The sequence below is a fragment of the Mirounga angustirostris genome, unplaced genomic scaffold (genome assembly GCF_029215605.1).
Source record: "Mirounga angustirostris isolate CCGP_5_RB_7025 unplaced genomic scaffold, mMirAng1.0.hap1 SCAF_4, whole genome shotgun sequence".
Classification (NCBI taxonomy): Eukaryota; Metazoa; Chordata; class Mammalia; order Carnivora; family Phocidae; genus Mirounga; species Mirounga angustirostris.
In genome coordinates, this window is record NW_026991712.1 from 44,567,633 (window position 1) to 44,579,964 (window position 12,332).

Below are 12,332 nucleotides of genomic sequence, written 5' to 3' on the forward strand. Positions count from 1 at the left end.
AACATCAACAAATCCCAAATGAGGGACATTCTATAAAACACCAGACTAGTACTCCTTAAAACTGTCAAGATCATCAAATACAAAGAAAGTCTGAGAAACTGAGCCTCGGGAGATAGGATTACTAAATGTAATGTGCTATCTTGGCTGGGATCCAGAAACCAAAAAGGGACATTTGGTAAAAACTAAAGAAATCTAATGAAGTATGGACTTCAGTTAATAATGTATTAAAATTGGCTCATTAATTTTAATGCAAATACTACACTAATTAAAATGTTAATAATAAGGGAAACTGGACGTTAGGTATATGGGAATTCTCTATAGCAGCTTCACAGTTTTTCCATAAATATAAGAATGTTCTAAAATAAAAAATTTTAAAATGTATACAATAGAATATAAAAATTATATGGAATTAAATAATATATTAAAAACTGATTTGCCATGTTATCAACATGGTAAAGTCAATTATGTTTATTCATATTAGATCTTGAAATCTAACATATTAAACTCAACAATCAACTCAATAAATTTATTTTCTTAACCCTAGACAAGCTACCCTGTCTCTCATGTTGTCTATAGACTATCCGAGACAATGAAATGTTTTATGTATTGGTGCTCATACAAGTAAAAATATGTTGACCTGTTATTTTTCCAAGCATTTCTACTCTGAATTTTATTGACTATAGTCATCACAATAATTTCATGAAGTAGTTATATCTTCTTACTTTTCTTTTTAGGAGCAGAAGAAAACTGAAATACAACAGGATTAAGTATTTCTGATGTGGTTCCTGAAAGCACATCTCCTGGGACATATTTTTGGAAGCAGATCATTAAAACTGCTTTCAGTTTAAAATTTACAAAGTGCCCAATACTCAAGTAGAAAACTGAATAATTCAGTCAAATGTTTGGCTCTTTACTGATTTGATACCAAATATTTAGATTCTTTACCAGGAAAGCTTATTTCTTATATCAAAATAATTTTATCACTTGGAATTGTGTTGGGAATATGAAAACGCTATCTTCATCTTGAAGTAATGAGTATATATTAATTTTTCATGGCTAGAAAGAATGTGCTTTTAATTTAGTAAAAAAAAAAGAGATATCTGTTTAGAATGGATAAAGAAGATGTGGTATATATATACAATGAAAGATTACTTAGCCATCCAAAAAAAAAATGAAATCTTGCCATCTGCAATGATGTGGAAGGAAGTAGAGGGTATTATGCTGAGCAAAATAAGTCAATCAGAGAAAGACAATTACTATATGATTTCACTCATATGTGGAATTTAAGAAACAAAACAGAGAGGAGCATAGGGAAAGGGAGGGGAAAATAAAGCAAAACAAAACCAGAGAGGGAGAAAAACCATAAGAAATCTTAACCATAGGAAACTGAGGGTTGCTGGAGGGGAGGGGGGGTGGGGGATGCAGTACCTGGGTGATGGGCATTAAGGAGGGCACCTGATGTAATGAGCACTGGGTGATATATGCAACTGATGAATCACTGAACTCTACCTTTGAAACTAATAATACACTACATGTTAATTAATTGAATTTAAATAAAATAAAATAAAATTTTAAAAGTTATCTGTTCAATGACACTTTCATGGAGAATTAACAATATTTTAGGTGAGACTGGGAGAAAGGCAACCACCCCCCGTCCCCATCACTATAATGCTTAGTTTGATTAACTGATGTGTAAGATTGTGTTTCTTCTTCAATTTTCAGTATCAGACTGTCGGTCATGCACCTCTTACAAATAGATATGCAAGTATTTATTGAGCACGGATATTGTGACAGGCATTTTTTAATTTAAATTCGATTAGCCAACTTATAGTACAACATTAGTTTCAGATGTAGCGTTCAATAATTTATCAGTTTCACCTAACACCTAGTGGTCATCCCATCATGTGCCCTCCTTAATACCCATCACCCAGTTACCCCATCTCCTCCCCTACCTCCCCTCCAGCAACCCTCAGTTTGTTTCCTAGAGTTAAGAGTCTCTCATGGTTTTTCTCCCTCTCTGATGACTTCCCATTCAGTTTCCCCTCCCTTCCCCTACACTCCTCTGCCCTTTTTCTTATGTTCCACATATGAGTGAAGCCATATGATAATTGTCTTTCTCTGACAGGCATTTTGATCACCACTGTGGGCCTGATGCTATGTGAAATAGGCACATTCTCTGTCCTCACAGATTTATAATGTACAGGCTGCTGGAATAGATTAAAGGCCACTGAGGAGAACTATGACAATTTCTTACAGAGATCAGTCATTCATTGGGATTAAAAGAGCCACCCTTACAGCCTACCTATTTGCTGGTCAAGAATGGCAGCAGATCTTAGGAAGTGCACATCAGCAAAAGCAATCCATGGTGTTCTTAATTACTATGAGCCTTTCATTTTGCCTTTTTCTAAGGTTAAATTTTTTTTTTTGCCAATTTTACAAATACCCATGTATCATTTCCATTTTCATTCAACCTGCATATAAGTAAGCTTTCTTAGGAGTTTTCCATTTTTAGGTTTAATTCTGGGCTCTTTAGATCAAAGCACTCACATGTCTTCTAATCTATCCTATTTTGAGGTCTGTCTTTATGTCTAGGATCCTAGCCTATGATTTTAGAACAGCAACCAAAACCAAATGAATCTCTCTAAGACACCATTATTACAGCTAATTGCTATCATGTATCTTTTCCCCACCTATTTCTCTAGCAGCTTCTCTCATGTCAGATAGATCCCAGAAGCTAAATCTGCACTCTGGTAAGCTAAGTATCATACTGCTTATGACCTCTTATTCCCGTTTTTACTCCATCACCAATTATGCAGTCCATGAGGGATTCTGTCATATGAGGGTCTGTTACCCAGAGATCACGTACATGCAGCAGCTCTTTATTTACAAATACAGAATGGAATGAACACATGGTTCAGAAAGATGTTTTGTTTTTTTTTAATGCTGGTATCTTCTCCTTTACATTAGATTATCCACTATACTTTTTCCCTTTCTCAATTCTGCATGTATGGTAAATAGACTTTTTCCCCCTAAATTCCACTGAAATAGAAATGACTGGAATGTCACCAAGTGTCTCCACTAGCCAAGGCATCACAACTCCAAAATAAGCAGGTGTAAGTTGTTACTATGTACCATGCACTTCCCTGTGGACTTTATATCTGTATGTCATTGATTACTCATAATAACCCCATGACACACATAGATGCTATTATCTCTATTCTGTAGATGAGAGAGCTGAGGGTGAAGAGTTTGTTACTTACCCAAAGCCACAGAGCTACTAGGTGCAGAGCTGTGATTTAAACCCAGACCTGCCTCTCTCTGCCTTCCTCTCACTTTACACTGAGAATGAGGGAGAAGAGTAAAGCAGGATGGAAGGCAGGGGAAAGAGTAGATAGACAGAAGGGAGATGGGTAATGGAGGAAAATGTCATTAATCATTGTTAATTCATTAAGTGAACATTCATTGAGTACCCAGTACTGGCTGGGCATAGGATCCATTCATAAGACAAGGTCCTCACCCTAGAGAGGCAAGTTTGGCTTAAGGGAGTAGAATCACCAGCAAACAACGGCAGTCTCCGCAAAAGGGAATAATCAATACAAGCCACAGTGCGGAGAGCCCAGATAGAGGGCGGGGCCCTGCAAGGGGAAGCTGAGGAAGGCTTTTCGACAAGGTGTCTTCTGAGCAAGATGCAAGCAATACATGTGAGTTCTCAAGCTGGCTAAGAGTGGAAAGCGTAGAGCATGTGGAAGTCAAAGCAAGGACACCACAGAGGTGTGACAGACGGAGTGATGCTCAGAGAATCCCTGGTGCTTCAGAGAGCTGCAGAAGAGGATGCATGGTGAAGACTGTAAGAATAAGAGCAGAAGGGCAGATAGCCTTGACAGCACATTAGGATCAGGCATTAGGGCAGGGAGCGAGAGGCATCATATACGGGAAGGAAGCAAGTAAAAAAAACTGGGGACTGAAGAGGCCCACACAAGGCTCCCAGTCCAAGGGACCATTCTTCATAGCATAACATATGAGGTTATCATAAACTCCAGTGAATCATGAATTTGGTTTTTCAAGTGCTTTTTATTATGACTATGGATTATGACAGTAGGGCACCAAAAGATGCAAGTTTTGATGGAGAGAAGAGTGATATATACAAAGGTAATAATGACCTTCAATCAGACCTTGGGGTCCAAGGAAAGGAAGGTGCAGCCTGAGAAAACTAGGAGCTGAGGGAGAGAGAGAGAGAAAAGGCATCTCTGAACTGCAAATGGCTGCTGAAATCACAGGCAGACAGCACGGAGCCATATGGACTATTCAGTTGTGCTTCGGGCATCACTGGGTTTGGATGTCAGGCACAAGGCCAACAAGTAGGATGAAGACACAAGATGATAGCATCATTACATCTGTCTTAAAAATTAATCAAGGCATTCCAGTGAAAAAAGAAAAAAACCCTTTGAATTGATAATATATCAACCCCTGTAACATAGTTTGAGAAAACATTCTGATGAACAGGCACAGTTAAATATTATCAGGGTTTGGGACTGTATTTTATTGCTCCTTGGGATAATATATTTTCTGTTGTGTGAAGAGCTATATAGTGCCAATGAAGATTTTCTTGATCTGGCTGCTTAAGGGCTCACTAGACCACAACAAATGTTTTTAGAAGTGTCAGATCTGGACTCTTGCCTGTAAGCCTTCCCCACAGATAAGAAATCCGATTTCAAGAAAAGGAAAGGACTCTGTCTCCTAAATTTGTTGAGAAAGTCTTGTCAAGAACATAGCTCTATTATGTACTTGTACTATAACAGCAAAATAAACTTGATAAGCTCTGATTCGGTGTTCTATGGAACACAATTTGTAGTGGGATAAGAGTCAAAAGATATTCCTTATGACAGCTTATAGTTGGACTTTGTGCAGGCTTCATTTAAATTGTAGTTCCTCTGACAGAACAACTGTTTTCTTCTAGTTTCTCTTACTTCTCTGTCTCTGTAGATTATCGGTCCCAGGGTATACACTTCCAATGCGAGAGCAATGGCCGGGAGCCATGGAGCAAAGGTAAGGTTGGCAACGCAGACTTCCAGATAGCCACCTTCAAGTGCAACAACAGCCCCCAAGGTCACCCTGAAGTTCAGCATGGACAGCCTAGACTCCCATGCCACACAGACCTGGGATTCAAGTCTCAGATCTATATCTTATTAACTCTAAGAAATAACTCAAAGCACTTGACCCAATGCCTGGCACACAGTAGACACTCAATGAATAGAAGCTGTTCTTACTTTAAAATTAGAGCATAAAAGGGAAAAGCCGGAGCTATGAGAGCTGCTCACTTCAAAGGCATAAATTCCATCTTCCTGTCAAATGTAAGTACCTCTTTCAACTTCTCATGCATATCTGGAGCCATAAACTTGCCTAAAACTCTTATGAGTACCAGAGGCTGACATTTTATGTATCAATTTCTTGGGTTCTCCTCTCTCTTTCTTATTATTCTTTAGAAGGTGATCTAAAAGGTAAGAGATCAATAAATAGAAACTACAGATTTTTGGTCTTACCATTTTTATCTGCTCTCCTCAGTATCTGAAAGAGAAAAAAAATTTTATTACCATTTTTTTGCAATTGCAGTGAACATTATACTCACACATAATTCGCCCATTAGTAAATAAAAGAAATTCCAATTTTATTTATTTATTTTTTAAGATTTTATTTATTTGTCAGAGAGAGGGAGAGCGCACAGGCAGGGGGAGCAGCAGGCAGAGGGAGAAGCAGGCTCCTCGCTGAGCAGGGAGCCCGATGCAGGACTCTATCCCAGGTCCCTGAGATCATGACCTGAGCCGAAGGCAGACGCTTAACCGACTGAGCCACCCAGGCGTCTCGTGGAAATTCCAATTTTAAATAAAGATTTCCCAGTTGAGATGTTTCCTTAGAATAGTCAGAAACTGAAAACAACCCAAATGTCTTTGAACAAGTGAATGGATAAAAAACCTGTGACACATCCATACAGTGAATACTACTGAGCAATAAAGAGGAATGAGCTCTTGATACACACAATAACCTAGATGGATCGCTAAATAATGATGTTGAGTAAAAACCTAGACACAAAAATTACCTGCTATATGATTCCATTTATATAAAATTCTAGAAAATGCAAACTAATCCATAGCAACAGAAATAAGATTAAGGGTTGCATACAAATGAGCAGGGAGGGCATTATAAAAGGACACGAGAAAACTTTCTGGAGTGGTAGATATATTTATTATCTCAATTATGGTAAGGGTCTTATAGGCCTATATATATATATGTAAAAACTCATCAACTTTTCACTTTAAATATGTGCAATTTAATGTAAGTCAATCATAGCTCAATAAACTGGGAATAAATAGAAAAAAATAAGAAATTATGAATAAATAGAGCTCACATGTCTACATTAAATCTTACTTTACTTCTATGCATTAATTGTATTATCTTTGGTGGATAAGAACTGCTTGGCCATCAGGTATCTTTGGTAATGAGTTCAAAATTTTCTTCCGGGCAACCAGTCTTTTCTCCACTCATGGCCCATGAGCTTGAGGATTGGGCAGAGCACTTGGGCCTGGCAAACAGGGTGTCACATCACTCTGGCCACAGTGATTACTCAGGCAGGAGCACATAAGGCCATGGTTTTGCTTGAATTGTCAAGAGAGCACACTTTCTTCTGCTGACTTTGAACCTGGGAAGATATAGGTAAGAAGCTGCTCTCCCCCCTTCTGTTATTATATCCATCATGGGTTGAACTGTGTTGCCTCAAAACAAAAGTGGAAGTCCTAACCCCCAGTAACTGTGAAGGTGACCTTGGTGGAAAACAGTCTTTGCTGATGTAATCATATTAAGGTAAGATCTTACCGGATTGGGGTGGGCCCTACCTCCAAAGACTGGTGACCTTGTAAGGAAAGCGAGATTCAGAGAAGCTTAGACAGAGGAGACCATATGATAATGGAGGCAGATATTGGTGTGATTTGGCTGCAAGCCAAAGAATGTAAAGGACTGACCACAGTGAGAAGCTAGGGGAGAGGCACTGAGCAGATTCAGACGCAGAGGTAGCGACATCCTACCTACACCTTGATGGCAGCCATCTAGCCTCCAGAACTGAGAGGATACATTTGGTCGTTTAAGGCACTCTGTGTGCAGAACACTGTTACAGCAGCCTTAGGAAATCGATACAACATAAAACCGGGACGTAACGAGCCCTCAAGAAAGCAGTGTCTATCCAGAGACTGAAAGTGGATCCTGGTGACACTCTCTGAGCTTCTTTTTTTTTTTTTTTTAAAGATTTTATTATTATTCATGAGAGACACAGAGAGCGAGAGAGAGAAGCAGAGGGAGAAGCAGGCTCCCAAGGAGCAGGGAGCCCGATGCGGGACTCGATCCCAGGACCCTGGGATCATGACCTGAGCCGAAGGCAGATGCTTAACCATCTGAGCCACCCAGGTGCCCGACACTCTCTGAGCTTCTGATCAAGCCATCCTGACATGATCTCCATTTTTCATTACAGGAGTCTTTAAATTATTGTTTTAAATCTTAAGATAGTTTGGGTTATTTTTTTTTCTGTTAGCAACAGTCAAATTAGCCCTTGCTGATACTGTAGACTGACAGAAAAAAAATCTGCATAATATAACACACAGCTATGTTATATATAGTACCAGAGAAAATGTCCCTTTATCATATTGCAAAGATAACCTTGAATCACATGCAAGGGGCACTTGAGGATCATTTTTCTGAGCAATATAGGTTATGTTAAGTAACCGAGCTGCTCTTAAATTTAGGTCATCATTTCTTGGTAGGCAGCTTGAAACATGAGCAATAGTTTTTACTACCAAAGTTTTACTGCTTTCTACTAAATAAATATTTTCCTCTTTCCTTCTGTTGACCTTATGAAGATGAAGTATGGTTAAATCTAATCATTATTATAATGTGTTTATTATAAGATACTAATATTATTAATAAAAATCTCACCTACGAAAAATTTCCAACAAGTTATGTATCATCCTGACTTGTGTGCATAAGCTGGTCCCCCTTTATAAAGTAAATTTATTTAATTATTGTAAGAAAACTGCTTTCAGTCCTAAGAGCTTCTATGCTTAGAACAGAATGAGACACAAATCCTTTTTACTCCACAGAGGTAATTTCTAGCGGGGGTTTTGGGAATCCATCTCTCCATCATACCCAGCTTCCTCCTCTCTTCTGAAACTATGAAGCAGCTGAGAGTCAGAGAGACATGAAACACAGCCTAATTCTTACCTTTAATATACCCTAAGATTCTATTTCAAGCTCTCTTGTGTCCTTATGAGTAACTACAATAGGAATAACTGCACACCAGAGACTCGGACCCCTGACTTCCATCATTTCATTCCATAAAGAACTGTCTTAAATAGCATTCAGCCTCTTAGCAATGAAATTAAGACAGTAGCTTTCTTTATTAAGACAGTTCTTTGTAATTAAATATGAACAGAACTGTCTCTGCTGCAAATTTTGCCTCTGAGCCCACAGCCTAATAAGAAATGTACTGCAGATGAAAACTAAGTTCATTACATTATACCTCCATAGTCATCTGGATTGGCTAATCTTACAGTTAGTGCCACAGGATAGAGAGTAAATAGATATAAATATTATGGTCAGAATTAAAACTCAAACACAGAGGTTACGCTGTGTTTTTGCAACAATTTAAGAATTCTCCAATAGCATCCTTTACCCCAAAGCTCTTCTTTGAAGGCCTTCATTGAAGTTCCTCATTTCTCACCTGAAGTTATTGAAAGCAGGTTGTTAAAATGCAAATGTTATCTCTGAGGCCTAAAAAACTGACAGTCATTATTTACTGAACTAATATTTGATAAGTGCTTCCTACTCTGTACCAGGTTAAAATTAAGTAATGAGATGAGCCAGTCAGACTCCTGAGAAATGGGGATAGAGGACAGGGAAGTTGGCACTCATCCAGAACACAGAGTAGCATCCAGAAGGGAAGACCTGCTAGGCAAACACTAGTGTGCAGACCTTGACCTCCAGGAGGCAGTTTTGCTACCACTCTGCTAGTTGCCACTGAGCTAGGATGCAGGGGAGTGGGCACTGATGAGGACTGGAGAAAAAGTAATCGGCACATACATTTTTATCTTCTCAGTCTTGCCTAGAATAGGCCTTGTGTGAGCAAAGAGTTTTAAATGTATGATAACATTAAAACTAAGTTTCCCTTATTTCTGCAGGTTCTTAAAATTAGGAGAGTGATATTTGCCTGGCCAATTAGGGTAGACAATGAGGGGGTTAACTGCCATGTTCCCAACTGAACAATTTCCCTCAAATTATCTAGTGCGCACTAGGCAGGATAGGAGATACACAGCTCTAACCGAGTTTGGTCACAGAACCGTTATACCTGGAAAACGGTTTCTTTTTTTTTTTTTTTTTTTAAGATTTTATTTATTTATTTGAGAGAGAGAGCACAAGAGGGGGGAGGGTCAGAGGGAGAAGCAGACTCCCCACTGAGCAGGGAGTCCGATGACGTGGGGCTGATCCCAGGACCCCGGGATCATGACCTGAGCCAAAGGGAGGCGCTTAACTGACTGAGCCACCCAGGCGACCCTGGAAAACGGTTTCTGCTCTGACGGTCCCCTGTCCATCTCACCTCTTGTACAGATGAGTATACGTGCATATGTCCAGGGCTTCGGAATTCAGTATTTTTACCAAGCAAAGCTGTTGCTTGTTTTCACCAAGTCCCTGACCATCCAGGCACTGTGCATTTTGTTCAGGGTTCATGGGTGGGCATGTTTGGTTGGGGGAAGGAAGGGAAGACAGACAGTAAAATCCTGTCTCTCCTTCAGAACCTCCCAGGCCCCACTTCTGCCTCTAGTCAAATGAGGAAGGGCCACTTTCCTTCCAGCTAAAAATCAAAACTGTATGGGAAAAGACAGTGGCAGCAAGTGGTGAAGTTGTAACTAACTTTACATTTACCATGCTTCAGGGGATGATCTGAAAATGTTCTCCCTTTGCACAGTAGTGGAGTTGATTAATGTAAAGATTCAAAAGAGGGACCACATGCTATACAGACTAGTATTCTAGAGTTTATCCTCTGTTATCTGGAATGAAATAACCTGGGAAAAGAGAGTGTAGAGGAGTTAAGAAGGAAAAGAACTGCCATTGTCCTGGTCCTTTTACGTTGCTGAACACGACACCCAGTGCAGTCCGTCTCCTGCATGTCGCGTGGGCCGGGGTGCCCAAACGTGCCTTGCTACCAGCCCTGGGTTTCTAAGCACCCCCAGAGGCATTCAAGAGTATTGATGATGAACTGACATGTCATTCTGTCATTTTTTAGATAGAAATAATATACATCAGATTCATAATGGATCAGTGTCTGTATTAATTTGTGGATTGGCTACTGTTACTTAGGCATTCAATAGGGAACACTGATGTAGCAAGAATAGTTCAAATTTATATAGCTCATTTCCTTTTTCTTCTCAGTTTTCTTATCCTGTGAACTCTCACTTAATACAACAACCTCTCGAATTAAGTACCGTAGTCATCATTGTTGCTGATTTGGACATAAGGAAAATGAAGCAAAATTCAATAGTTACGGTAAATTCCTCTCTGATTTTCTGATCTATGGCTAGTTTCTTACCAGTTGGACATGCCTAGTCATGTCATCAACGGTATCCTCAAAAGCAGTTCAAATCATTTCTCAGAGGACTGATTATGACAGTGGCATTGGAATACAAACACTGGAAATCAAAGTTTTCCTCAAATTTGGAAATCAGTCTGTGTGATGCAGAAGGCTCTAATGGGTTTCATTCCTGTTCCTCTTTGGAATAGGGGATACCTATTATCTACTTACTACAATCTGACTAGAATTCAAAAAGCAATCTTTTTTAGCAGTGCTACTAGAATATATTAAAACAAATCAAATTATGTATTTATATTTCACATTTTATTTTTGCTAAAAACAATACGACCCAGAAATGAATAATTCAAAAATCCCTAAGTAATTAATCCTTTTTCATGTCACATATTTCACCAGAGTGCTAGATTTTTCACAAAATATCTCAAAGAAAAGTGTAAACAAAATCTTTTCTATTCAAGATAAAATCCAGTGGCAGGTTTTGTTTTGTTTTGTTTTGTTTTATAGACACTAGCATTTTACTGGCAAACAAGCATGTCAACATCTCTCGTGTGAAATTAGTTTTATATTTTTTATTTTTAAATTCTAGAAATAGAAGGCAGCGAGGGTATCCTATTCATAGAGTACGTGTTCCTTCAGGACAGGGACCTGATGCTGTTTATTTACAGAGCTTGAGAAAAATCGTGTAGATACAATAATAAATAAGATTTTAATTTCTTCTTTTCTTTTTTCGTAGCAGTTTGAACGGTTGGGTCAAGATTAGTGTGTGTGTCGAGGAGGATGACCTTCATTTATACAGCTCAATCCATTCATCTCTACAGTATCACAAGGATTTGTTCACTGCTTTAAGAAAGTCACAGAGAAGCACCTGATAACCTTGGGGGACAGAGTGAAGATCAGGCCAGAATGAATGGAAGGCTCTCTTGCCCTCTCTGAATCAACTTCATGGCAGCTTAGCCATTGACCTCATAATAGACATGAGTTTCTGGGACCCTGATGCTATCCCTGAACATTCCTTTCTCAGGGGTGCTCTGTGCCCCCTTCTCCCAGCTTGGTTTCCGCAAGGGCTTTTTGGCCCTGAATGGCAGGATTGAAAAGGAAGAATATCAGCCATTAGCATCCAAACATCACTCGATTGACCAGAACAGGAAGAATAAGGTACTTAATCCTACTGAGAGAAGGAATGGGAATCAGATTGTTTTGTGGGAAGATGGCCGGCCAAGAAAGCCTGGATCCCCAACTGGAACTGCATGGTAATGAGGGGAGGAAGCTGCCAGGAGACACAGCTGAGCCTTACCTACAACATTTGCCTTAGACCAGATTTAATTATTCATATGGTTTTCTTTCCCAATTAAAAAATCCCAGCTAATCCATTCAAAATAAACTTGGGAGAGCTCCTCACCCCATCCCCCTTATCTTCATGACATCTGCTTCACCATTATGAGGCTACTAAGTTGATTTCCTCACATTTTCATCTCTCTGCAAATAAACATATTTCAGTTTTATATACAGCTGGATTTTAATAAGAAATGATCTCAGGGAAGGGTAGAGGAAAGAGCACACAGCACTCCTCAAAGCCTTTTGCCAATTTTCTCTCATGCCTAAATGAGAAGGGGCCAGCATTGTCCCCACTAAGCCAGCAACTACCTCCAGGGGACAGCATCAATGTGACAACGGAGGGGCTGAGGGAACAGGAGCTGAGGGATGGGAA

At 39.3% G+C, this 12,332-nt stretch overlaps 1 protein-coding gene across 1 annotated transcript in view; it reads right to left on the minus strand.

Moving 5' to 3' along the window:
- The window catches only part of NECAB1 (N-terminal EF-hand calcium binding protein 1), a 185,672-nt gene that overhangs the window by 172,080 nt on the left and 1,260 nt on the right, over nt 1–12,332 (minus strand). The window contains exon 2 of the mRNA XM_045895594.3: nt 5,541–5,565. Within this exon, the coding sequence (XP_045751550.1) occupies nt 5,541–5,565 (25 nt within the window). The remainder of the gene's footprint in view (nt 1–5,540; nt 5,566–12,332) is intronic.